Source organism: Nicotiana tomentosiformis, chromosome 5 (assembly GCF_000390325.3).
Source record: "Nicotiana tomentosiformis chromosome 5, ASM39032v3, whole genome shotgun sequence".
NCBI lineage: Eukaryota > Viridiplantae > Streptophyta > Magnoliopsida > Solanales > Solanaceae > Nicotiana > Nicotiana tomentosiformis.
In genome coordinates this window covers 44760844-44787978 of record NC_090816.1, presented here as the reverse complement: position 1 = coordinate 44787978, position 27135 = coordinate 44760844, and the positions used below count along the sequence as shown (strand labels likewise).

The following is a 27135-nucleotide window of genomic DNA, read 5'->3' as shown; positions in this document are numbered from 1 at the left end:
AATTGGCTCTAGATTGGAAAGGTCCATACATTGTAACGAGAGTACTACTAAAAGAGAGCGTTGTACTTGGGGAAAATCGAAGGAAATGTCCCTGAAACAACTGTCAACACAGGTGCGGTCAAAAGGTACTATGTTTGATCCTCTATATAACATTAATGTTCTCCCCGTTGGGATGGAGAAGACTTTCTTTCTCACTATCCAAGTACTATCAAGCCTTTGCAAAGCCTTTGAGCCAGTTCCTTTTTCTTTGATTATCCACTTTGGAACTTGGAAGTTATTATTGAAAATAAAGAATGAAAATATAAAAAACAAAAAACAAAAAAAAGGAAAAAAGGGAAAAAAAGAGAAAACAAAACAAAACAGAAGAAAAACAAAACAAAAACCAAAAACAAAGTTACATTAAACTACGTTCGACTTGATTCCGAAAGGATACGTAGACAGCCTCTCTCTGGGGTTCAGTTACACCAAAATAAAAATTCACATTCCCCCAAACGTTGAAACTGGGGCAGATGTTATAATAGTTCGACGATAGTCTCGCCTGAGAGGTTCCAAAGTTGTAATTCAATCCAAATCCTTTTTACCCAAATCCTTTTCAAGTCCTTCCGATCAATCAACGAGAATGTTCAAAATTGGAGGATACGGTCACTTGGATCTGGTGCAACCAAAATGAGAGAAATAAAATGAGAGAGTCTTATTGGTGAAAACCCACATGGGCACTGTAAGGCAATAGTGAGTAAAGAAACTAAAATGAGAGTCTTTTTAGTTAAAACTCGCAAGGAACACTATAAGGCGATGGTGAGAAGAGAGAGGTCAACTGGTGAAAACTCACAAAGGGCGTCACTGATTGAAAAGAGGATCCCCATAGCCATTAGCATCGACACAGTCATGGGGCAAGGTTTCTCGATTTCGAGGCAAAAGTTGTGATGAATTTTTGAGAGTCGGACGATTTACACAGATCAGCCATCCAGTCCAAATGGCATGTCATGTTCATTGAAGTCCGCATGTACTCCAGATAAGTCCTTCTTTCCTTTCCCCGAAAAGGATACCTCTTGTCTAAATTCATTGTTCATTCCATTGTTTGTTGTTATTTGAATCCCTTTCGGTCTAACTTTGCTCCAAAACTAAGGCGAAGAAGGGGTGGCAAGACTGATTTACAAGACTTTTGTTTGATACAAACTAATATTCAAGAGGCACCCAGCCTTAGTAGGGGCATCAAGTCAACCCCGACTATCCATGATGGCTGATGCTTTGAAATAAAAAATTCTCGAAAGGAGGAAATGAAATTGAAAGTGCCTACAAGGGCAAAATGAAGTTGAAAAAGTTAAGTCCCAAGTGACTAACCGTTTTGGCAAAGTTTGAAAAGCTAAAGGTTCCCCAATGCTCTGAAATTGAAAGTTTTGGAAGAAAGAAGTCGAAAGTGAAATGCCACAAAGGCAAAATAAATTTGAAAAGGTTAAGTCCCACGCAACCAACCGTCATGTAAAAGTTTGAAAAGTCAAAGGCTCTTCGGGGCCAAAAAAGCAAATGGTATTCTAGAAACATCTAGTGGCAGGTTGAAATCATTATCAAAAGAAGATGGGCACAAAGCCAAGATGCTAAAGATATCAAGGCCACACACCGACCACCACTTTTAAAACTCACAATTTTTCTTTGTTTTGAAGCAGGAACAAAGCAGTGGAAAATGACGATTCTTAAAGGATGAATGTCACCAAAGGTAAGTTTCCGCAAAATCTTCATTTTCTTTTTATTTTCAGCATGCATCACTAGTGTTCATACAAATAATTTTTGTAGCTTAACCCAGGTAGAACCTTTTCGCCTTGGGGGATCCAACTCATAGTTCCGAGTAGAAGTACTCTTCGCTCAGGATGTTTTACGTAGCTTAATCCCGATAGAAACCTTTCACCTAGGGGAATCCAGCTCATAGTTCCGGGTAGAAGTACTCTTCGCTCAGGATATTTTACGTAGCTTAATCAAGGTAGAACCTTTTCACCTAGGGGGATCCAGCTCATAGTTCCGGGTAGAAGTACTCTTTGCTCAGGATATTTTACGTAGCTTAACATAGGTAGAACCTTTTTGCCTAGGGGGATCTAGCTCATAGTTCCGGGTAGAAGTACTCTTCACTCAGGATGTTTTACGTAGCTTAACCCAGGTAGAACCTTTTTGCCTAGGGGGATCCAGCTCATAGTTTTGGGTAGAAGTACTCTTCGCTCAAGATGTTTTACGTAGCTTAACCCAGGTAGAACCTTTTCGCCTAGGGGGATCCAGCTCATAGTTCCGGGTAGAAGTACTCTTCGCTCATGTTGTTTTATGTAGCTTAATTCAGGTAGAACCTTTTCACCTAGGGAGATCCAGCTCATAGTTTCGGGTAGAAGTACTCTTCGCCCAGGCTTGCTTTTCGTAGTTTAACCTAGGTAGAACCTTTTCGCCTAAGGAATTCGGCATTTTATCAGTGATATAGGGTATCAAACCCTGGTTACATTTCCTTTTTAGTAATATAGGGCACTAACGCCTTGTTACATTTCCTTCTCAGTAATACAGGGCACAAACCCCTAGTTACATTCTTTCTCAGGAATACAGGGTTCCAACCCCTGGTTACGTTCCCTTTTCAGTAATACAGGGCACAACCCGTGGTTATATTTTCTTTTCAGTAATACAGGGCGCCAACCCCCGGTTACATTTCATATCAGTAATATAGGGTACCAACCCCTAATTACCTTCTTTCTCCGTAATACAGGGTGCCAATCCCTGGTTACTTTCTTTCTCATTAATACATGGTTCCAACCCCTGGTTACGTTCCCTTTTCAGTAATACAGGGCACCAACCCCTGGTTACATTTTTTTCAGTAATACATGGTGCCAACCCTAGTTATATTTCATATCAGTAATATAGGGTACCAACCCCTGATTACATTCTTTTTTCCGTAATATAGGGTACCAACCCCTAATTACTTTCTTTTTCCGTAATACAGGGTGCCAACCCCTGGTTACATTTCCTTACTAGTATCAGGGTACACCAACCCCTAGTTGACGTTATTATAGACATAGGGTCTCTACTCCCTAGTCTCTTTTCCAACATAGAGTCTCTACTACCTAGTTGATTTTATTTTAGACATAGGATCTCTACTCCCTAGTCTCTTTTCGAACATAGGGTCTCCATTCCCTAGTTTATTTTATTTTAGACATAGGGTCTCCACTCCCTAGTCTCTTTTCCAACATAGGGTCTCCACTCCCTAGTTGATTTTTATATTTGGACATAGGGTCTCTACTCCCTAGTTGATTTTATTTTAGACATAGGGTCTCCACTCCCTAGTCTCTTTTCCAACATAGGGTCTCCACTACCTAGTTGATTTTAATTTTAGATATAGGGTATTCACTCCCCAAGTTGATTTTATTTTAGACGTAGGGTCTCCAATATCGAATATTTTTTTCCAACATAAGGTACACCAATCCTTAGTTGAGGCACTATTTAGATAAATCAGGGTACACCATTACCAAAGAATCATGTTTTCCCAGGGTACACCAATCCCAATCTTTTATTGCTTTCAACAATGAAGTAGTATAGATTTTGTTATAATAACTCGCAAAATTTTCCTAGTGAAAACTGGAGCAGAAAATTTTTGTTTGTTTGTTTGTTTTGATGTCTGAGCAGGTTTTTACCTCGAGGCAGAGGGTTCGAGATGACCAAAAGAAGAATTCTCAATCAAGAATAAAGAAAAGAAAAGGAAAAGAAGTGAATTCAAATGCAGAAGCAGATGGAAAGGATATGGACTGCTCAAGACATGACTGAAGTTACGAGCTTTACATTTCTCATTTTGATCAGAAAAAGCCATAGATGAATGAACTAGCACCTGCAGCTAGTAAGCATCAAGGTTCAGATCAGAGTCTGTATGAAGAACCAATCAAGAGTCAAGATCAAGCTTCAAAAGACTTATAGATAAGAATCTTATAACTCATAGCTGAAAGGTTTGTTTAGTTTTTTTTTTGATGTAATAATAGTACCACAGACCGGAGCTTCAACGGAACCTCACTCGACTCTCCAACTCATCATTCCATCACTCTTCTTAAACTACACATGACCTGATTCCCTTATAACCCGGGATATGTAGGCTGTCTAAACCAGGACTCGGTTGCACTCTTTTCTCTTATCTCTTCCCTTTTGAATAATGGTATGGTCAAAAATAAGTCATATCGCTCATCTTTTCTTTGCCTGAAAACTCTTCATATTTTTAAGCAAATAGGGGCATGCTGTGAGCACCTAATTTTTTACCATACTTGAATTTGTTTTCATTCATCTCACCAATACCTCACTTCCCACTCCATCATTCCCGCTCCCATTTTTCCCACGCATGTCCCCACTCCATTTTCTCACTCATTTTTCCACTCATGTCCCCCACTTATTTTCCCCTACTCATGTTCACCACTCTGTCCCCCACTCATGTCCCCCACTCACAACCCCCATATCCCCCATTTCCTTCATGGACACACACACGATATTCATTCACTTTTTCTTATCTCTCTGATAAAACAAAATTCTCTATATAGTTGCTGGAAAGATATCAGCCAAAGGGGGCCATGAAAATCAGCAAGCAAACAACCCTTTTTCCTAGCAAAAATCAGCTGCAAAAATAGCCAAAAAAGCAACAAATATCAGCTGAAATCAGCCCCCCAAACTCCTGAAAAAGCAGCTCCAAAACAGCCACGAAGATTAGCCATTTTCGCACTTTTAACCACCAAAAATCAGCAACGAATCACCTCTAAAAACCAGCCGAACTCCAGCCCCAAAATGCAGCAAAATCCAGTCAAATGAAGCAGCAAAAACCAGCTGCAAAATAGCCCAAACACATCTCCAAAAGCAACTTTAAACCACCTAAAACTATTCCCGTCTTCATCGATCAGGCGAGGCTTCTATGTCAAGGTTCCGGTTCGCAATTTTGGCGTTTCAGTCCGACGTGTTGATTTGTTATTTTGATTGAGTTACAAATTTTCAGCTTTATTCATCAATATAAAGGTCCATTCGAATCCATTTTTCTCAGTATTTGTTTACATTTTTAGTATACACTTGCTTTTGATATATTATTGTTTCTGTTTGCTCGTGATGAATTTTATTTGCTCTATGAAAAATACTTGATCTCTTTCGTATTAATTGTGTACAGATTGCTTATTATTTGGGTTATATATTGGTTTTAAAGATTAATTCGTTTGAGTACATGTAAGTTTGTTTTGGACGATTTCTGTTAATTATGCTATGGACTTTGATTTAGTTTTCTTACTTATATTGTTATGTTACGTTTCTTTTCTTTTAGCATATTGAATTGGTGATTTAATTGAGTTGTTAAATGGGATAGATGGAAAATTAGGGTTTTTTCTTTTTTGGCAAGGAATAAGAATAGACCATGAGTGGTGTTAAGTCAGACGAATGTATAACTCTTAAGCATCACAATAATCCCAAACTTAGGAATATTTTTTTTTGAGTACGTTAGAATGCTTTAAGCGTGCCCTAAATTAGTCAAATCAGCGTAGTTATATATACGTTCGCGTGACATAATTATGATTTTCAAAATTAAAACTGAAGTATGCGTTCGCGCAACTTTGGGTAAAATAATCTTAATATAATAAAATACGCGTGACATAATTTTGGCATAATAAACAAAACGGATTCGTTTCAAAGATAATTTCATATTTTAATAATTAAAAGCGGATAGATAAAATATAAAAACCAATAAATCACAGTTTATCCAAAATTAACTCAAGCCAAGTTGTAGTCAATAAAGAGACCGTGCTAGAACCATGGGACTCGGTGAATAACTTACACCTTCTCCCCCGTCAATAAAATTCCTTACCCAGGCTTTATTTTTGCAGACCAATAATAAAAGAGTCAAATCTTCGTTTGAATAGGGATTCAAATAAAAGGTGACTTGGAACACCCAAAAATCAAATTACAAGTGGCGACTCTGAATAATAAAATAATCCCTACTTCAAAATTGTCACTTCAATTGAAAAAACTCTTTTAACCCCTTACCCCCCCCCCCCTCCCCCGAGAAAAAATTCAAGTACCCTCGGGAGAGTGTTTGTTGAAAAATGCTATGCATAACGCCGCAGCAATACGTTCCTTTTATCCTTATTACTTCTTCTATTTTCGGGTGCAAACATCTCCTGAATTTTACTCTTATTATTTTGTAGGCCAATTTTCTTGCATCTGAGGGCCTTCAGAGGTTGATTCGTGAAAATAAAGAGATTACTTCCGTACGGGATCAGCTTTTGGCAGAACAGGAGCAACATGTCGATCGCCTTTCAAAACTAGAAGCCAAAGCCACTGAGGTTGTTTTATTAGAAGTTCATTTGCGGCAGAGCGAGCAAGAAGTAGTAACCCTTAGCCATGAAATTGGCCCTCTATGGGTTAGATTTGACGAAGCTAGGGCCAGATGGGTTGAAGTCCATAACGTCGTTCTTGCTGCAACAGAATGTGAGGATGCCTCTGTTGAAAGAGTGAATACCTTAGAGGCAACCTTGAACTCCAAAATTGAAGAGCTTGCTGTTTTGGGGGCGAAACACGCCCAGCTAGAAGAGAAGTATAGGAAAACAGTCGAGCATAATAGGCTCTTTAGTTTAACTTTTCGCGACCTTGATGTTAGCCTCAAATCTGCTAGGTCCGCCCGGGAAAATCTTTCTGCCGAGGTAATCCAACTCAAATAAGAACTCAAGCGCCGAGCGGCTTCCCTCGTTGTTAAAAAAACTTATGTCATGTACAACATGAAGAGAAAAACCTTGGAAGAGGCCAAAGTTGGCTTGATTGATTTTGATGCTAAAATTGCTAAGGCTCGCTAGCTTGAGTTAGCTGCTAAAAGTGGACTCCCATCGAGGTTTGATGCACCTGGTCCTTCTGGTTCTGGTTCCCAGTTTTCGGGAGCTGAAAAAGAATCGGAGGATGATGATGCCGAAGTACAAAGTGACGAAAATATTGAGCCATCGATGGGTCCATCTACTTCTTTCGGGGGCGCAGACACTTCTCTTCCCCTGGTTCTGAAGATAATGTAGTTTAGCTTTTTTTTCTTTACCAGTTCTTGTATCTATGCCATTTTGTCATGTGTTTTTAAATAAAAACATCTTTTGCTAAAGTATTCTCTGAGTCTTCTCATTGTTAGAATATGGAAGCCTTTAATCTTTGCATTTTCTTTAAGAATTTTGCGCAGATTGTTTTTGCGTCTTACTACGTGAAACTTTTAGGCGTATTCTCCCCGAAAGCATTTTTGGCTCCTAGCATCAGCCTTTTTTTGTGAGGGCTCTGATAAGTATTTGCGCTTTCCGGGAACAAGGTTTCTGGGCACAAAAACAAAAGAATCGATAAATCAAAAGCTAAGATTGGATTGAGTTTTATATAAAATATAGTATAAGTTTTCCAGAATAGTCGTCCCCCTTACAATGACACCTGAGCTCACTATTTATAGCTATGAAGAAGGTCCTAGGGTCGTACCCTTCTTTAATGTCAATTTTTATGAGCATTGATGAAGATGTACCAGTGAACATAAATGTCAAATTCCTTGTAACGGGTAACTGCTCTTAATGCCACGAATATTCCCTATTTATTGCTACCAGAGAAGAGCATTTATCACATCTTTATGAGCATTATTCTTCCTGGTGAAAAACGAAACTGTTGTCTTCAGTCTTCAGTCACCTGAACCTAGAGCTCTGATACCAACATGTCATGACCCCAAATTCCCTCCGTAGGATGTCGTGATGGCACCTAGTCTCTAAGACTAGGTAAGCCTATCAATGCGGAATAATAATAAATATCTGAAATAAATAAACTACAATTCAAACAATTTCAACTCCCAAAATTCGGTAGAAATAAGTCACAAGCTTCTAAGAATTTATTCTTAATGTCTCTATATGTCAAGGTCTAGATAAAATATAAGGAAGCAACATAAAATGATAGAAGGGGACTCCGGAGTCTGCGGACGCTGGCAGATATACCTCGAAGTCTCCGTGCGCAGGTAACTCAATGACGTCTAGGCTGGTAAAATGTACCTGGATCTGCACAAAAAGATGTGCAGAAGCGTAGTATGAGTATACCACAGCGGTACCCAGTAAGTGCCAAGCCTAACCTCGGTAGAGTAGTGACGAGGTCAGGTGAGCCGTACTGGAATATAATAATGGCATGGTAAAATATTTATCAATGTAGTAAAATAAAATGACATTGAAAATGAATCAAATAGTATGTCACATTTAATGACACCAACTAATTGCAAATAATATCTCGTGGAAATCAAAACAGAATTTCCTTCAACTTTATGAAAATCACAATAATAATCAAAGGCAACTACGGCCATAAATCAATATCAACAAGGGCACTCCCGAGGTACCGCCTTGTAGTCCCAAATCATAAATAAATTCACAATATCTCATTTCCTTATATCACCGCGGGAGCCTTCACAATTTATTTAAAGAAAATATTTTTTCCGAAATAGCATCCCGCGTTTTAGCCACCCTTATCACACCGCATGACTTCTAATAGTTCCCCTACTAGCCACGCGTATCAAGCCACCCTTATCTCACCGCATGCGTTTCAACACCCAGACCTTATACCACCGCATGCGTATCAATATCACAATATATCACAATTTGCACCTCAAGTGCTCAAATAATTTAACTTGCCAAAATAACTCAACAATAATATTTTTTCACAATAAAGAGCTCACGGCTCATGCTAAAATAAATCATCAATAATAGTTTTCCACAATAAAGATTTCACGGCTCATGTCAAAATAATTCAACAACAATATTTTTCCACAATAAAAAGCTCACGGCTCCCTCACAATGAGTATAAAAATATTCAGGAGTAAATAATATAGGAAAATAATATTTCAAAATCTTTACTACATTACTTCAATATCAAGTTTAAAAATGTCAAATACTTCATATTAATAATATTTAATTTAAATAAAATCAACCTTCAAATAATGCACAGAATAAAAGAAATCAAGTTTCAACTAAACAGGTAAAACAATTAGTAAGAAAAGATCAAACAAATTTGAAGTATATATCTCACATCAATGATGAAGAATATAACAAGATAAAATAATTTAATAAATGCGCAACAATGATCTACACAATTTAAAAATATAATCTTTCGCAATTTAACCCGTGTACACACTCGTCACCTCGTGCACACGACTTTCAACACATTTCAATAATTACATCAATACCAATCCTAGGAGAAATTTCCCCCACACAAGGTTAGACAAGTCACTTGCCTCGACTTGCTCCAATTTAACCAAGTATTATGCTTTTTTCTCGATTTTTCGACTCCGATCGACTCGTATCTAGTCATAATTAATTCGATACAGATAACAAAAATTATAGTAATCAGTTTCATAAGAAAATATTACATTTTCATTAAAATCCGAAATTAGCTTAAAATTTGCCCGTGGGGCCCACATCTCGGAATCCAGCGAAACTTATAAAATCCGACAACCCATTCAATTACGAGTCCACCCATACCAATTTTACCAAAATCCGATAACAACTCGACCTCCAAATCTTAAATTTTCGTTTTTGGAAGATTTTGCAAAAATCTTGATTTTTCTTCCATAAATTCACGGATTCATGATGTAAATGAGTATGGAATCATGAAATATAATCAATATAGGATAAGGAACACTTACCCCAATGTTTTCTCGTGAAAATCGCCCAAAAATCGTGCTCCAAAAATCCAAAACGAAATGAATGAAATGAGCATTTTTGGTCCTTAAGTTTCTGCCAATCCGTCACTAAAAGTCCATTTTTCGTTACTAAAAGTCTACCAGAAACAGCTCTACCAGTTTTACTTCAATTGATCATAACTTTATGTACAAATGTCCAAATGATAAATGGTTTAACTTTCTGGAAACTAGAATCCACCGACTACAACTTTCATGTTTTGCAATTATTTCGATTCCTTATGCATTGCGAGATATAAGCTCCCAAAATTGGCTGCATGCATCAGAATTTCTGGCAAAATTTCTGGCGAAACTGCTCTACCAGCCTTCATTCAATCCATCATAACTTTCTGTACAAATGTCCAAATAATACATAGTTTAACTTTCTGGAACCTATAATCCGACGACTACAACATGTATGTTTTGCACATTTTCTGATTCCTTATTCATTGCGAGATATAAGCCTCCAAACTTGGCTCCACGCACGGAATTTCTGCAACAGAAATTTCCAGCACTTTGTCCGAAATCCATTCCGTTTACCTTCCGAAATCCACCCGAGACCCTCGGGACCTTAACCAATTATTCCAACATATCCCAAAATACCATACGAACTTAGTCGAAGCTTCAAACTACATCAAACAACATCAAAACGACGAATCACACCTCAAATCAAAATCAATGAACTTTGAACTTTCAAATTCTATATCTTGTGTCGAAACACATCAAATCAATTCGGAATGACTTCAAATTTTGCACACAAGTCATAAATGACATAACTGAGCTATGAAAATTTTCAGAATCGGATTTCGACCCCGATATCAAAAAGTGAACCCCTCGGTCAAACTTCCCAAAAATTCAACTTTCGGCATTTCAAGCCTAATTCTACTACGGACTTCCAAATAAAATTCCGATCATGCTCCTAAGTCAAAAATTACCATACGGAGCTGTTGGAATCATCAAAATTCTATTCCGGGGTCGTTTGCACATAATTTGACATCCGGTCACTATTTGAACTTAAACTTTTAATTTTTCATCATAATTCCATATCTCTGGCTAGGGACCTCGGAATTTGATTCCGGGCATACGCCTAAGTCCCAAATCATGATACGGACCTACTAAAATTATCAAAATACTGATCCGAGTCCGTTTGCTCAAAATGTTGACCAAAGTCAACTTAGTTGAGTTTTAAAGCTCTAATTCACATTTTAATTCATTTTTCACCTAAAAACTTTCCGAAAAATTTTTACGGACTGCACATGCAAGTCGAGTAATGATAAATAGTACTTTTCGAGGTCTTAGAATACATAATTAATTATTAAATTTAAAGATGACATTTTGGGTCATCACAACGAGTCCCTTTCTCGGACGGCCACGTGCCATAACATATTTTACCCTATACAGTTCCCAATTTAAGTAGTAACTTAGAGAAATGGAGAGTATAGAAAATGGAGGGGAGTTAGATCCAGACGGACCGTATTTGGTTCCTCTCTCTAGCTGGAATTCAACTTGTTGAGTTCTAGGCTTCTACTATTAACCTGGCTATTTTTTAGCGAATCTTAACCTAATTAATTTTTATTTATCAAAACTATAGAGAATTTTATACAATCACGTTACTACATACTACAAAACCAACTAGAGGAAATTGCCTAAATTAAGCATGTGATGGTATCCTAAAAAGAGGGTAAATACCCTACTATAATTTACCACACTATACTACGCGTTAAAAATTATCTAATATAGCAAACTTGAAATAAAACAATAAAAGAAGAAGAAGAATATTACAGAGAAAGAGAGAGAAAGAATTCTTATTAATTTTAGGATGAATTACAATGGAATAGAATCCCTCTATTTATAGGGAAAGAGTGACTTAGCCACCAAGTAATAATCCCTAAAATCTATCTATAATATAGACATTCACCTTAAATATAATTCTATTTATAACACTCCCTCTTGAATGTCTATTCAACAGATAATGTGTCTCGTTAAAATCTTAACTAAAATAAAACCCAGTGGAAAAAAAATTCTAGAGAAGGAAAAAGAGTGCACATGTTTAGAAATACACCTTTTGGTTACCTCGTTTAAAACCTTGCAAGAAAAACCCAGTACGACAAAATCTTGTAAGGGAAAAAGAGTACAACGTATATTAACTCCCCCTGATGAGAGCATCAATTCACATCCTTGAGCCTTCGCATCCAAATCTTGTACACTAGCTTCTTGAGGGTTGACGTCAATAGAGATTTGGTGAACAAATAAGCCATATTATCACTTGAATGAATATGTTGTACATTTATATCACCATTATTTTGAAGATCATGTGTGAAAAATAACTTTTGGTGAAATGTGCTTTGTCTGATCTCCTTTTATGAATCCCCCCTTCAATTAGGCTATGCATGCTGCATTGTCTTCATACAAAATCGTGGGTAGTTTGTCACACGTCAAACCACATTTGTTTCAAATAAGTTGTATTATAGACCTCAACCATACACATTCTCGACTTGCTTCATGAATAGCAATTATCTTAGCATGATTTGATAAAGTAGCCACGATTGATTGCTTAGTCGATCACCAAGATATGGCAGTGCCTCCACATGTAAACACATAGCCTGTTTGAGATCGAGCCTTTTGTAGGTCAGATAAATACCCAGCATCGGCATAACCAATAAGATCGGGACTGCAATTATTTCCATAAAATAAGCCCATATCGGTAGTCCCTTTTAGACACCGCAATATTTATTTGATTCTATTCCAATATCTTCTTGTAGGAGCAGAGCTATATCTTGCTAAGACATTAACTGAAAAAGTTATGTCAGGCCTTGTAGTGTTAGCAAGATGCATTAGTGCATCACTTGTACTAAGATATGGTACTTCAGGACCAAGTAGCTCTTCATTCCTTTCTTGAGTTCGGAATGGATACTGATTCACATCAAGTAATCGAACAACTATCAGAGTACTTAATAGATGTGCTTCATCCATGTAAAACCATTTCAATACCTTTTATATGTAGGCAAATTTATGAATAAAAATTTCGTTTGCCAAATGTTCAATTTACAAACTGAGACATAATTTTGCCTTTCCAAGATCTTTCATCTCGAATTTCTTCTTTAAATAATCAATTGCCTTTTGGAGTTCTATAAGAGTTCCAATAAGGTTTATGTCATCAAAATATACAGCAAGTACAACAAATTCCGATGTTGTTTTCTTTATAAAAACACATGGACAAATGACATCATTCATATAACCTTCTTTTAATAAATACTCACTAAGGTGGTTATACCACATTCGTCCTGATTACTTTAGACCATACAAAGATCTTTGCAATTTGATTGAAAAAATTTTTCGGGACTTTGAATTATATGCGTCAGGCATTTTAAATCCTTCGGGAATTTTCATGTATATCTCATTATCAAGTGAGCCATAAAGGTAGACGGTAACCACATCCATTAAATGCATTTCAAGATTTTCATGGACATCAAAACTAATGAGATAACGAAATGTTATTGCATCCGTAACAGGTGAATATGTCTCTTCATAATCGACACTAGGCCTTTGTGAAAATCCTTGTACAACAAGGCGTGCCTTATATCTTTGTACCTCATTTTTCTCATTTCTCTTACGTACAAAGATACATTTATAGTCAACAAGCTTAACAATATTAGGTGTTTGGACTACAAGCCCAAAAACTTCACGTTTTGCAAGTGAATTCAACTCTGATTGGATTGCTTCTTGCCATTTTGGCCAATCACGTCTTTGTCGACATTCTCCAACAGATTGAGGTTCAAGATCCTCACTATATTGCATAATGCTAGATGCAATATTATATGCAAAGACATAATCCCCCATTATATCCAATCAATTCAAATTCGTCTCAATATTGATTGGGTTTATTGATAATTTCTTATTTTCTTGAGTTTCAGGCTCAGTGATTTCATCATGAATCTCAAGATTGGTTAAAAAATGGGTTTATTTATGAGATTCTTTCATAGTATCATCTTCATCATTTATTTTTCTTTTTCTAAGATTTCGATTTTTAGAACCCAATGGTCTGCCATACTTTAGGTGTGCTTTTGACTTATTAGTTATGACACTAGAAGATTATCCAACAAGGACATCAATATGAATAGGAACATTCTCTGCAGGGATATGTGATTTTGTTATCCTTTTCAGACCCGTAAATGTGTCTGGCATTTGATTTGCTATTTTTTATAAATGAATAATCTTTTGTACCTCTTTTTCACAAATAAAGGCACGTGAATCAAGATTAGACAATGATGGATATTTTCACAAAATTTCCCGTTTGGTTTCACCAATTTCTCCCCCTAAATTTGGGGAAAATGCTTCATCGAATCGACAATCTGCAAATCGAGCAGTGAACAAATTCCCCGTTAATGTTTCGAGGTAGCGAATAATGGAGGGCGATTCAAACCCAACATATATTCCTAACCTTCTTTGGGGACCCATCTTGGCGCGATATGGCTGTGCCACAGGCACACATACTGCGCACCCAAAAATTTCTAAATGAGATATATTAGGTTCATGACCCAAAACTAATTGCAACGGGTAATATTTATGATAATTTGTCGGTCTAAGATGAACTAGCATTGCTGCATGAAAAATGGCATGACCCTAAACAGAAGTGAGTAATCTCGTTTTCATGAGTAACGGTCTTGCTATCAATTGCAGACGTTTAATCAAAGACACTGCAAGGCCATTTTGAGTGTGAACATGAGCTACAAGATGTTCCACTTTTATCACAATTGATAAGCAATAATCATTAAATGCTTGGGGGTGAAAACTCATCAGCATTATCAAGTCGAATAGACTTAATTGGATTATCGGGAAACTGTGCCCGTAATCGAATTATTTGTGCCATTAATTCTGCAAATGTCAGGTTGCGAGATGACAATAGGCACACACGATACCATCAACAAGATGCATCTATTAAGACCATAAAATATATAAACGGCCCACTAGGTGGATGAATAGGTACACAAATATCCCCTTGCATACGTTCTAAAATTGTAGGGGACTCAATCCCAACCTTTGTTAGTGATAGTCTAATAATTAACTTGCCTTGATAACAAGAAGTGCAAGAAAGTTCATTATTTAAAAGAATATTTAAATTCTTTAATGGATGCCCATTTGAGTTTTCTATAATTCGTCTCATCATAATTGATCCAGGATGTCCCAATCGATCATGCCAAAGTACAAAAGTATTGGAATCAATAACCTTTTGGTTTACGATAGAATGTGCCTCAATTGTACTAATTCTTGTCTGATACAGGCCACAAGATAAATATTAAAACTTCTCAATAACCCTTTTCTGGCCAGAGACATTCTTGGTAACGATGAGATATACAAGATTATTCTCATCTATTATCTCAATATGATATCCATTTCGGCGGATATCTTTAAAACTCAACAAGTTCATTTTGGGCTTGGAAGAGAACATTACATTATCTATGATAAATATTGTTCCCCTAGGCAGAGTTATAGTAGCTCTTCCAGAGCCTTCAATTATATTACTACTACCAGAAATTATAGTAACATCTGCCTTACACATACTTAAATGAGAGAAATATTTCTTCTCTTTGAATATTGTATGTGTTGTACATGAATCAATTAAATAAATATTTTTACAAATAAACTTTGATCCAAGTTTGCTTTGTGAGATATCCATATTTGCTTCCCATGATTTGACATACAAAAAAAATATATGAATAAATATTAGTATTTTCAAAGAAAAGAAAAGAAATAAAGTCAAATCAAAACTTTTAATGCAATTTCGAGCAAACGCTTATTATAATACGAACAATTACGTAGCTAAAAATAATGTAATTATACTTTACATTGAATTCCTTAATAGTCTTGCACAGTAAAAAAAACACAGAGGGGATTGGATTTACGAACAGTGCTTTGAGGAAACAATTGTAACAATGCATGTTTTTGTAACCTACGAATTTCGAAATTACAATAATACTGTAAAATTGAAAAATCAATGCGCATAGTTTCTGACGCTACTCTGTAAGTACAAATAAGGACAAGTTGATATTTCCTTTTATTGCTTAACAGAAAGCTACTAACTTAATTTTACACATCAACATGATTGTCACTAACCACATAAATCCTTTATAATCTCTATTATCTTAGAGGTGGAGCTACGTACAGTTCTGCTTACATGTTCGATATACATTGGCCTCAATCTTATATTTGTATAAAATAAAATGCATTTAATATACATAAATTATATACCCTTACTGAAACATTGTTTAAAAGGGATACTAGAACTATATTTAATCAAAACGAAATAACACTATTCCATAAAACAAATAATACTAATTGATACTAATGACTACTACTCATTCATGTAAAAAATTATGGTTACATGATGTTTATTCACTAGCTATTACGAACAGGCAAAAATAAAAATCAAAGTACTCAATCATCTTTAACCACGGATCCATCACCGATCAAGTGGTCTATTTTTCCATTAGGGTGCTCAAAGAAGTCTGCCATATCCAAGTGGGTGATACCAAATTCATTGTCAGAGACAAAATTAGCTTTAGGGCCTTTATTCTTTAGAGATGCTTGATTAAGCTCAACCAAATGTCTTGGTGCACGGCAAATATTTGCCTAATGCCCTTTTCCAACGCAACGATAGCATTCAGTTTCCGAACCTTTTGCCTTTGGCTTCTCATCTTTCCCTTTTCACTTTTGGTGATTATTTTTCTTTGGAGGATGATTAACACAAAGAAGACTTCTTCCTTGGCCACGAGCATGGCCACAGCCATGGCCACGAACAGGGCCACAACCTTTTCCACGCTTAGCATAATGGGAATACACCTCATCTACTTCAGGCAATAGTGTAGATCTAGAGGGTCGATTTTCGTAATTTCTCATGAGCAAGTCGTTGTTTCGTTCAGCCACAAGGAGAAGAGAAATCAACTCAGAGTAATTCTTGAAACCTTTCTCTCGGTACTGTTGTTGCAAGACCGTATTGGAGGCATGAAACGTTGTGAAGGTTTTTCAAGCATATCATAGTCAATGATACTGTCTTCAAAGAGTTTCAATTTAGAAGTAATTTTGAACATCGCAGAATTATATTCAGAAACAGACTTAAAGTCTTGGAGCCTCAGATGAGTCCAATCATATCGTACTTGTAGAAGAGTGACCAACTTTAAGTTGTCATAACTTTCCTTTAAGCCATTCCACAAAACAAGTGGATCTTTGACTGTGAGATATTCTATTTTCAACCCTTCATCAAGGTGATGGCGCAAGAAAATCAAGGCCTTAGCACAGTCTTGGGTAGATGCTTTATTTTTGTCGTTAATGGCGTCTTCAAGACCCATTGCATCTAAATTGATTTCAGCATCCAACAGCCATGACATATAGCTCTTGCCCGAAATTTCAAGGGTATCGAACTTTCTTTTCATAATATTAGTTATAATTGAAAGAGGAGAAAAATTATACCTTCGTCTTCTCAAAGAGCCTTTTGAGACGGTAGAGTTTCGTACTGATAACGTGAAATAAAATAATAAAATAAGAAGAAGAATATTGCAGAGAAAGAGAGAGAATTCTTATTAATTTTGGAATGAATTATAATGGAATAGAACCCCTCTATTTATAGGGAAAGAGTGATTTAGCCACCAAGTAATAATCCCTAAAAAAATTTTAAAATTTAGACATTCACCTTAAATACAATTCTATTTATAACAACTAGGGAAATAAAACATTATCAAATCCTATTATGTTGTACAACTGGTCACTAGTAGAATAAATAAATGCAAATAAAGAAGATTTATGTAGTTTTCCATTGAATTTATTCTAGTGATTTCCATCAAACAAATTGAGGGAAAACCCATTGAGCACTAAAAATCTTGACAACCAAGTAAAGATAAAGGGGAAATGTCTAAGTTCACCAAATCATCTTGGTTTACTAGGTAATCAAAGGAGGCTACAACTTAGATTAAGGGGAAGGGGAGTCAGTTGGTATTGGTTCCCAAATCCAATCGTAGACAAACTAAACATGCTATTAATAAAAAATAAAACATTACATGTGAAATGGGAGTCTACTTTTCGTGGCCCTTTTGTTACTTACAAATCTAGCAAATACCTTTCAAATTTCCTTATACTTTATGATTTTTAAGAAAAAGAAATATAATAATGGAACTTTTTTGTAATAGATTAGCTGCCTGCATCACTTAATTGGTTGAACCAGTTTCATTTTTCTCACTACTAAAATACTAATACTAATCCATGTCCACGCTTCAAGTGAATTATAATCACCAATTAAATAACAATAATAAATACCATATTGTATATGCATAATTTTATATGTAAGACAAACCAACGATTCAATGCAAGAATCCTCCTCTCCCGGACCCCCAACTGTAATGCCCTGGACGGTCGTTTTGAGAGATGTAGCCTCGTTTCCCCATTTACTACTCATTTTATGATTAATAGTTGCTATGTGACTTGCCGGGGTAGTTGGTTCGGGTCCGGAGAGGTTTCAGAATGAATTGAGACACTTAGTCTCAAGATTGGAAGCTTAAGTTGAAAAGGTTGACCGGATGTTGACTTATGTAAAAAAATGGCTCCAGAATGGAATTTTGATGGTCATGTTAGCTCCGTTGTGTGATTTTGGACTTAGGAGCGTGTTCGGATAGTGATTTGGAAGTACATAGATGAATTAGGCTTGAAATGACGAATGTTGAAAATTTAAAAGTTTAACCGAGGGTTGACTTTGTGGATACCGGGCTCGGATTGGGGTTCCGGGAGTTGGAGTAGGTCCGTTGTGTCATTTGTGACTTGTGTGCAAAATTTGAGGTGAATCGGACGTGATTTGATAAGTTTCGACATCGAATGTAGAAGTTAGAAGTTTAAAAGTTCACTAGGCTTGAAACGATGCGTGATTCGTGGTTTTAGCATTGTTTGATGTGATTTGAAGACTCGACTAAGTTCGTATCGTATTTTAGGACTTGTTGGTATATTTGGTTGAGGTCTCGGGGGCCTCGGGTGGAGTTCGGATGGTTAACAGATCAAAAATTGGCTTAAGTGTTATGGTGGTGCTCCAGGTCAGGTGTCATCGCACCTGCAGTGAGTTTGGCCGCAGGTACGGAGGTGCAGAAACGGCTAAGCTTGCGCAGCTGCGGAGAAGAGGAAGGTCTCTGGGGGTCGTAGGCGCGGAATAGGTTCCGCAGATGCAGATGCGTATTTGCGCGAGGTCGATCGCAAAAATAGATTTGGATAGGCAGCAGAGGCATCGCAGAAGCGAAGGAAGGTTCGCAGATGCGGTCCCGCAGGTGCGAGTCTGGGACCGCAGGTGCGAGAGGTCGCTAGTTAGGTGGGTTTCACATAAGCGTGGATTTCTCTGTAAAAGTGGATGCGCAGGTGCGAGCCCCAGGCTCCGTATGTGCGGAAATGCCTGGGCAGTGTTAAATTCATGGGTTTCCGAGATTCTATCATTTTTTGATTTTGCAAACTCGGTTTAAGGCGACTTTTGAGAGAGATTTCGAAGGTATTCTTGAGGTAAGTCTCTTGTGGTTATATGTATTCAATAATTATATTTTCCCATTGAATTTCCCACCTAGTTTGTATGTTTTTGAGGTGTAATTTTGGGAGTTTGAGACTAGGGATTTGGAAAGTTAATTTGCGAATTTGAGTGACGATTTGGTGTCGGATTTTGGTATGGTTGGACTCGTGGTTGAATGGGCTTCCGAATTTTGTAAATTTTATGGGATTCCGAGACATGGGCTCAGGGGCCAACTTTTGAGTTGACTTTTTGACTTTTGATTAAGAACTTAGTATTTTCATATGGAATTGATTCCTATAGCTTGAGTTGATTGTATCAAATTATTTATGGCTAGATTCGAGGCATTTAGAGGCCGATTCGCGAGGCAAGGGCTTGCTAGAGGAGTGATTCAATTTGCTTGAGGTAAATATCATATTTAAACTCGGTTGAGGCACCAGTTTCCTGAATTGTTATGATAGCCATGTGCTTTTGGGTGCGTACATGTGTGGGGATGATTCCCATGTGCGGGCACCGGGATTATATATTCATGTTTGGGTTGTGCTTGGGCTCTTATAAGTCCAGAAATGACCGTTGAGCTTCAAGCTTTGGTATCTAACATGTTGTATCAGTTTATGTGATCTAGTTGAGCCATGATGAGACTACTTAGAGGTTTAATCTCTGAACGAACTTAATAAATGATTTTCATTAATGAAATTGCCGGTTTGGACTACGATAGATCACTTTGCACATGCCTACACTTTAGCAGGTTATTTACATCAGTCCAGGACATGAGAATCTTATTTCATTCATCTTATACCTGTATACTTGCTTTATTGCTTCTATATGATATTTTGGACTGGGCATGCGGCTATGCCGTACGGATTATGTTATTGGCACGTGAGTTGTCTATGCATCACGTGAGTTGTCCGTGCGAATTCATGTATTGATATTATTGGCACGTGAGTTGTCCGTGCGGATCCATATATTGATGTTATTGACACGTGAGTTATCCGTGCCCCACGTGAGTTGTACGTGCAAGTTCTACGGTTAGCATGTGAGTTGTCCGTGCAGTGTGTGGAACTTGTATTTTTCTTGATCATTTATCTGCTATACTTGTATCTTTCCTCTACATGCTATAATATTGTTGAGCAAGGTATTTGAGAAATAGTGCACATGCACACACGTGTGTTCTTCTCATGAAGCCTTATGAGTTAGCATTAAAGTTTACGTTGTGTTGGTCTAAAAGGACAGAATTGCACTGATTTAACTAGTGACCTCAATGAATTAAGCTTCTCTTACCTTGCCTTATTTATTTGCGATACTTATTGAGTTGGTTGTACTCACCTTATACCCTGCACCTCGTGTGTAAATCCATGCATTTCCGACCACGGTGGTTGTTGTGGAGTCTTACCTGTTCGGAGATCATCGAGGTAGCTGCTTGAGCGTCCGCAGACCCTGACTCTCCTTTCCCCTATCTTTCAGTCTTATTTATTTAGCCGTACTTCCTAGGCAGTGTAACAGACTATGTCATTACATATAGATGCTCATGTACTCGCTGACACCCAGGTATCGGGGATTTTCTGTATTTAGTTGTGATGTTTCATCTAGTTTTATGAGATTTCCATTGATTTAAACCTGTTTCTAGCATGTTTTGCTTTTGAAAATGTTTGGATATGTGAGTTGTCGGCTTGCCTAGTATCATGATAGGCGCCATCACGATGTGTCGAGTTTTGGGTTGTGACAAGTTGGTATCAGAGCTTAGGTTACATAGGTCTCACGAGTCATGAACAAGTTTAGTAGAGTCTTGCAGATCGGTACGATGACATCTGTACTTATCTTCGAGAGGTTGTCGAACCCTTAGGAAAGCTTCACATTCTTGTATTCTTGTCATGCGAATTTTTTGATTCCGGGACTAAACTTCTCTTATTCTATTCTCTCACAGATGGTGAGGACACGTACTACTAGTCAGGACGGACAACCACCAGTACCACCGGCTAGGGCGACAAGAAGTCAGGGTCACGGTACGAGCCGCGGTAGGGGTAGAGGTGTAGCTCGTACAACAGCTAGATTAGCACTTGTAGATCCAGCAGTTGCTCCAACTTAGGAGCAGTACCAGATATGGTTGAGTGGAGCTAGCTCAGGCACCAGCTGTGCCCATTGTGATTCCAGGCCTTCAAGAGGCTTTGGCTTAGATTTTGACTGTGTGCACTAGCCTTGCTCAAGCGGTTTCTGTTCAGACCGCACCAGCCACCTCTTAGGCCGGAGGAGGTACCCAGAATCCTGCCACCCGTACTCGATAGCAGGTGATGTAGGGACTTCAGACATCGGGGGTATTACCAGCCGAGCCTGTTGCAGTTGCTCAGGCCCAGGTGGATCCCGTTATGAGGGATGATGAGTAGAATAGACTAGAGAGATTTGGGAGACTCCAACCTCCATCATTTAGTGGGTCTGAGTCATAGGATGCCCAGGACTTCTTGGATAGGTGCCAATGGATTCTCGTACGTCGGGTATTATGGAGACATGTGGGGTCTCATTTACTACTTTTCAGTTTACTGGGGCTGCCTTCAGATGGTGGGGGGCCTATGAGAGGCGCATGCCAGTCGGTGCAACACCACTTTCATGGCATGAGTTCTCCATTCTCTTCTTGGAGAAGTTTGTGCCACAGACCCGTAAGGAGGAGCTGCGCAAGCAGTTCATGCAACTGCGTCAGGAGGGCATGTCTATGACCCAGTATGAATTGAGATTTTCAGAGTTGGCTCATCACGCAGTTTGGTTGGTTCCCACTGAGAGGGAGAGGATTAAAAGGTTCATTGATGGCCTCACCTATAAGTTGAGTTTTGTTATGACTCGGTAGAGTGTTACAAGTGCTACATTCGACGAGGTGGTTGATATTGCTCGGCATCTAGAGATGGTTCGTAGTCAGGAGTGTGAGGAGAGGGAGGCCAAGAGGCCCCGTGACAAGTTGGTATCAGAGCCTAAGTAACATAGGTCTCACGAGTCATGAGCAAGTTTAGTAGTGTCTTGCAGATCGGTATGGTGACATTTGTACTTATCTTCGAGAGGCTGTCGAAACCTTAGGAAAGCTTCACATTCTTGTATTCTTGTCATGCGAATATTTTGATTCCGGGAACTAAACTTCTGTTATTCTATTCTCTCACAGATGGCGAGGACACGTACTACTAGTCAGGATGGACAACCACTAGTACCACCGGCTAGGCCCACAAGAAGCCGGGGTCGCGGTAGGGGCAGAGGTGTAGCTCGTGCAGTAGCTAGAGTAACACTTGTAGATACACCAGTTGCTCCAGCTCACGAGCAGGTACCAGATATGGTTGAGCCAGTGGGTCCAGCTTAGGCACCAACTGTGCCCATTATGATTCCAGGCCTTCAGGAGGCTTTGGCTCAGATTTTGTCTTTGTGCACTAGCCTTGCTCAAACGGTTTCTATTCAGACCGCTCCAGCCACTTCTTTGGCCGGAGGAGGTACCCAGACTCCCGCCGCCCGTACTCCAAAGCAGGTGATGTAGGGACTTCAGACATCGGGGGTACTACTAGCACAGTTGGTTGCAGTTGCTCAGGCCCAGGTGGGTCCCGTTATGAGTGATGATGAGAAGAAGAGACTAGAGAGACTTGGAGACTCCAGCCTCCATCATTCAGTGGGTCTGAGTCAGAGGATGCCCAAGACTTCTTGGATAGGTGCCAATGGATTCTTCGTATGTCGGGTATTCTGGAGACCAGTGGGGTCTCATTTACTACTTTTTAGTTTACTGGGGCTGCCTTCAGATGGTGGGAGGCCTATGAGAGGCGCATGCCAGTCGGTGCAATACCACTTTCATGGCATGAGTTCTCCGTTCTCTTCTTGTAGAAGTTTGTTCCACAAACCCGTAGGGAGGAGCTGCGGAAGCAGTTCATGCAGTTGCCTCAGGAGGGCATGTCTGTGGCCCAGTATGAGATGAGATTTTCAGAGTTGGCTCGTCAACAATTTGGTTGGTTCCCACTGAGAGGGAGAGGATTATGAGGTTCATTGTTGGCCTCACCTATCAGTTGAATTTTGTTATGACTCGGGAGAGTGTCACAGGTGCTACATTAAACGAAGTGGTTGATATTGCTCGGCGGCTAGAGATGGTCCGTAGTCAGGAATCTGAGGAGAGGGAGGCTAAGAGGCCTCGTGATAAGTTGGTATTAGAGCCTAGCTTACATAGATCTCATGAGTTATGAGAAAGTTTAGTAGAGTCTTGTTGATCGGTACGGTGACATCTGTACTTATCTTTGAGAGGTTGCCGAACCCTTAGGAAAATTTCACATTCTTGTATTCTTGTCATGCGAATCTTTTGATTGCGGGAACTAAAGTTCTGTTATTTTATTCTCTCACAGATGGTGAGGACACGTACTACTAGTCAGGATGGACAACCACCAGTACCACCGGCTAGGGCCACAAGAAGTCGGGGTCGCGGTAGGGGCTGAGGTGTAGCTCGTACAGTAGCTAGAGTAGCATTTGCAAATCCACCAGTTGCTCCAGCTCAGGAGTAGGTAGCATATATGGTTGAGCCAGCAGGGCCAGCTCAGGCACCAGTTGTGCCCATTGTGATTCCAGGCCTTTAGGAGGCTTTGGCTCAGATTTTGACAGTATGCACTAGCCTTGCTTAGGTGGTTTTTATTCAGACCGCGCCAGCCACTTCTTAAGCCGGAGGAGGTACCCAGACTCCCGTCGCCCGTACTTCAGAGCAGGTGATGTAGGGACTTCAGACATCGGGGGTACTACCAACCCACCCGGTTGCAGTTGCTCAGGCCTAAGTGGGTCCCGTTATGAGTGATGATGAGAAGAAGAGACTAGAGAGATTTGGGAGACTCTAAACTCCGTCATTCAGTGGGTTTGAGTTAGAGGATGCTCAGGACTTCTTGGATAGGTGCCAATGGATTCTTTGTATGTCAGGTATTCTAGAGACCATTGGGGTCTCATTTACTACTTTTCAGTTTACTGGGGCTGCCTTCAGATGGTGGGAGGCCGATGAGAGGCTTATGCCAGTCGGTGCAACACCACTTTCATGGTATGAGTTCTCCGTTCTCTTCTTGGAGAAGTTTTTGCCACAGACCCGCAGGGAGGAGCTGTGCAAGCAATTCGTGCAGGTGCGTCAGGAGGGCATGTCTATGACCCAATATGAGATGAGATTTTAAAAGTTGACTCATCACGCATCTTGGTTGGTTCCCATTGAGAGGGAGAGGATTAGGAGGATCATTAATGGCCTCACCTATCACTTGCATTTTGTTATGACTCGGGAGAGTGTCATAGGTGCTACATTCGATGAGGTGGTTGATATTGCTCGGCAGCTAGAGATGATCCGTTGTCAGGAGTGTGAGGAGAGGGAGGCCAAAAGGCCTCGTGGTTCAGGTGGTTTCAGCGGTGTCTCTTAAAGGGTCAGTCCCACCACAACAGGGGTCATCTTTATAGGCCCGCTCAGATGACTTCTCCAGCTCATCGTGGTGCATCAGTTAGCCACGATTCTTATAGTGCTCGCTCAGGTCAGTCTTCATTCAGTGCACAACCAGCGCAGAGTTCTCACCATGCCTCGTCTGCTCAGTTTTCTATAGGCAGTACCTCGGGTTATCAGGAGCAGAAGCTCCATCAGAGGAGGGGTTGTTTCGAGTGCGGAGACTTGAGTCATGTCAAGAGGGATTGCCCTAGATTGTTGAGTGGGGTTCCACAGTAGAGTTCTCGACCGATGATACCAGCACTAACAGTTACACCACTCGCTCAGCCATCTCGGGGTGGGGCCCAGGTAGCAAGAGGTCTCCCTAGAGGGGGGGCGATCAGGTGGTGGTCAGGCTCAATTCTATGCTATTCCTTCCAGGCTAAAGGTTGCTGCTTCAGATACATTGATCATAAGTATTGTTTCAGTGTGCCACAAAGATCCTTCCACATTATTTGATCCTAGTTCCACTTATTCCTATGTATCATCATATTTTACTCGTTATTTGGATCTACCCCGTGAGTCGTTAGTTTCACCTACCCATGTCTCTACGTTGGTGGGTGATACTATTGTTGTGGATCATGTATATCGGTCGTGTGAAGTGACTATTGGGGATTGGAGACTAGAGTTTATCTCTTATTGCATAGTATGGTTGATTTCGACGTGATCTTGAGTATGGATTGTCTGTCTCCATGTCATGCTATTCTGGATTATCACACTAAGACTGTGACATTGGCGATGCCAGGATTGCCAAGGATCGAGTGGAGAGGTTCTCTAGATTATGTTCCCAGTAGGGTGATTTCTTATTGAAAGGCCCAACGGATGGTTGGGAAGGGGTGTTTATCTTATTTGGCCTTTGTGAGGGATGTTAGTGCTGATACTCCTACTATTGATTCAGTTCCGGTGGTGCGAAATTTTTCGGATGTGTTTCTGGCAGACCTATAGGAATATTGACTTAGTGCCGGGCACTCAGCCAATTTCTATTCCTCCGTATCGTATGACACCAAGGAAGTTGAAGGAATTGAAAGGGCAACTTTAGGAACTTTTTAATAAAGTGTTTATTAGGCCTAGTGTGTCTCCTTGGGGTGCACCGGTTCTATTTGTGAAGAAAAATGATGGTGCGGATGTGCATCAATTATAGCCAGTTTAACAAAGTTACAATCAAGAACAAGTATCCTTTGACGCGCATTGATTATCTATTTGACCAGCTTCAGGGAGAAAGGGTATTCTCTAAGATTGATTTGAGGTCTGGGAATCACCAGTTCAATATCCGGAACTCGGATATTCTAAAGACGATATTCAGAACCATTATGGTCACTATGAGCTCCTTGTGATGTCTTTTGGGCTGACCAATGCCCTAGCAGCATTCATGCATCTGATGAACAGTGTATTTCAGCCATAGCTTGACTCGTTTGTCATAGTATTCATTGATGATATCCTGGAGTACTCACGTAGCCAGGAGGAGCATGGCCAGCATTTAAGGATTGTATTATAGCGGCTGGGGGAGGAGAAGCTTTATGCCAAATTCTCCAAGTGTGAGTTTTGACTTACTTCAATGGCGTTCTTAGGGAATGTTATGTCCAGTGAGGGGATTAAGGTGGATCCAAAGAAGATAGAGGCGGTTCATAGTTGGCCCAGATTGTCCCCAGCTACTGAAATTCGGAGCTTTCTCAGTTTGGCTAGTTATTATCATCGCTTGGTAGAGGGTTTCTCGTCTATTGCAGCGTCTTTGACCAAATTGACCCAGAAGGGTGCTCCATTTAGGTGGTCGGATGAGTGTGAGGAGAGCTTTCAGAAGCTCAAGACTGCCCCGATCACAACTCCAGTTTTAGTTTTGCCTTCAGCTTTCGGTTCTTATATAGTATATTGTGATGCTTCTTGAATTGGTATTGGGTGTGTCTTGATGCAGGAGGGTAGAGTGATTGATTATGCTTTGCGCCAGTTGAAGCCCCACGAGAACAACTACCTTGTTCATGATTTGGAGTTGTTAGCCACCGTTCATGCATTAAAGATTTGAAGACATTATCTATACGGTGTGTCTTATGAGGTATTTATGGATCATCAGAGTCTCCAACACTTGTTCAAACAAAATGATCTAAATTTGAGATAGCGGAGATGGTTGAAGCTCCTAAAGGACTATGATATCACCATTTTGTATCATCACGGGAAGGCCAATGTGGTGGCCGATGCCTTGAGTAGATAGGTGGTGAGTATGGGTAGCCTTGCATTTATTCCTGTTAGTGAGAAATCTCTTGCATTTGATGTTCAGGCCTTGGCCAACCAGTTCATGAGATTAGATATTTCAGATCCCAGCTGTGTTCTAGCTTTTGTGGTTTCTAGGTCTTCCTTATATGATCGCATCAGAGAGCGCTAGTATGATGATCCTCATTTGCTTGTCCTTAAGGACATGGTTCAGCACGGTGATGCCAAGGATGTTACTATTGGGGATGATTGGGTGTTGAGGATGCA

At 39.5% G+C, this 27135-nt stretch overlaps 2 protein-coding genes across 2 annotated transcripts; one reads left to right on the top strand and one right to left on the bottom strand.

Annotated features, from left to right (window-relative positions):
• Positions 1 to 16129: 16129 nt before the first annotated feature.
• LOC138892267 (uncharacterized) lies at positions 16130 to 17079 on the bottom strand. The gene is made up of 2 exons (XM_070175972.1): positions 16657 to 17079; positions 16130 to 16324 (listed from the first exon to the last, which is right to left on the bottom strand). Exons 1-2 carry the CDS (start codon positions 17077 to 17079, stop codon positions 16130 to 16132), a joined length of 618 nt encoding a protein of 205 aa, XP_070032073.1.
• Positions 17080 to 24657: 7578 nt separating this feature from the next.
• On the top strand, positions 24658 to 26548 carry LOC138892266 (uncharacterized mitochondrial protein AtMg00860-like). Its single transcript, XM_070175971.1, has 2 exons — positions 24658 to 24718; positions 26235 to 26548. Exons 1-2 carry the CDS (start codon positions 24658 to 24660, stop codon positions 26546 to 26548), a joined length of 375 nt encoding a protein of 124 aa, XP_070032072.1.
• The last annotated feature ends 587 nt before the right edge of the window (positions 26549 to 27135 follow it).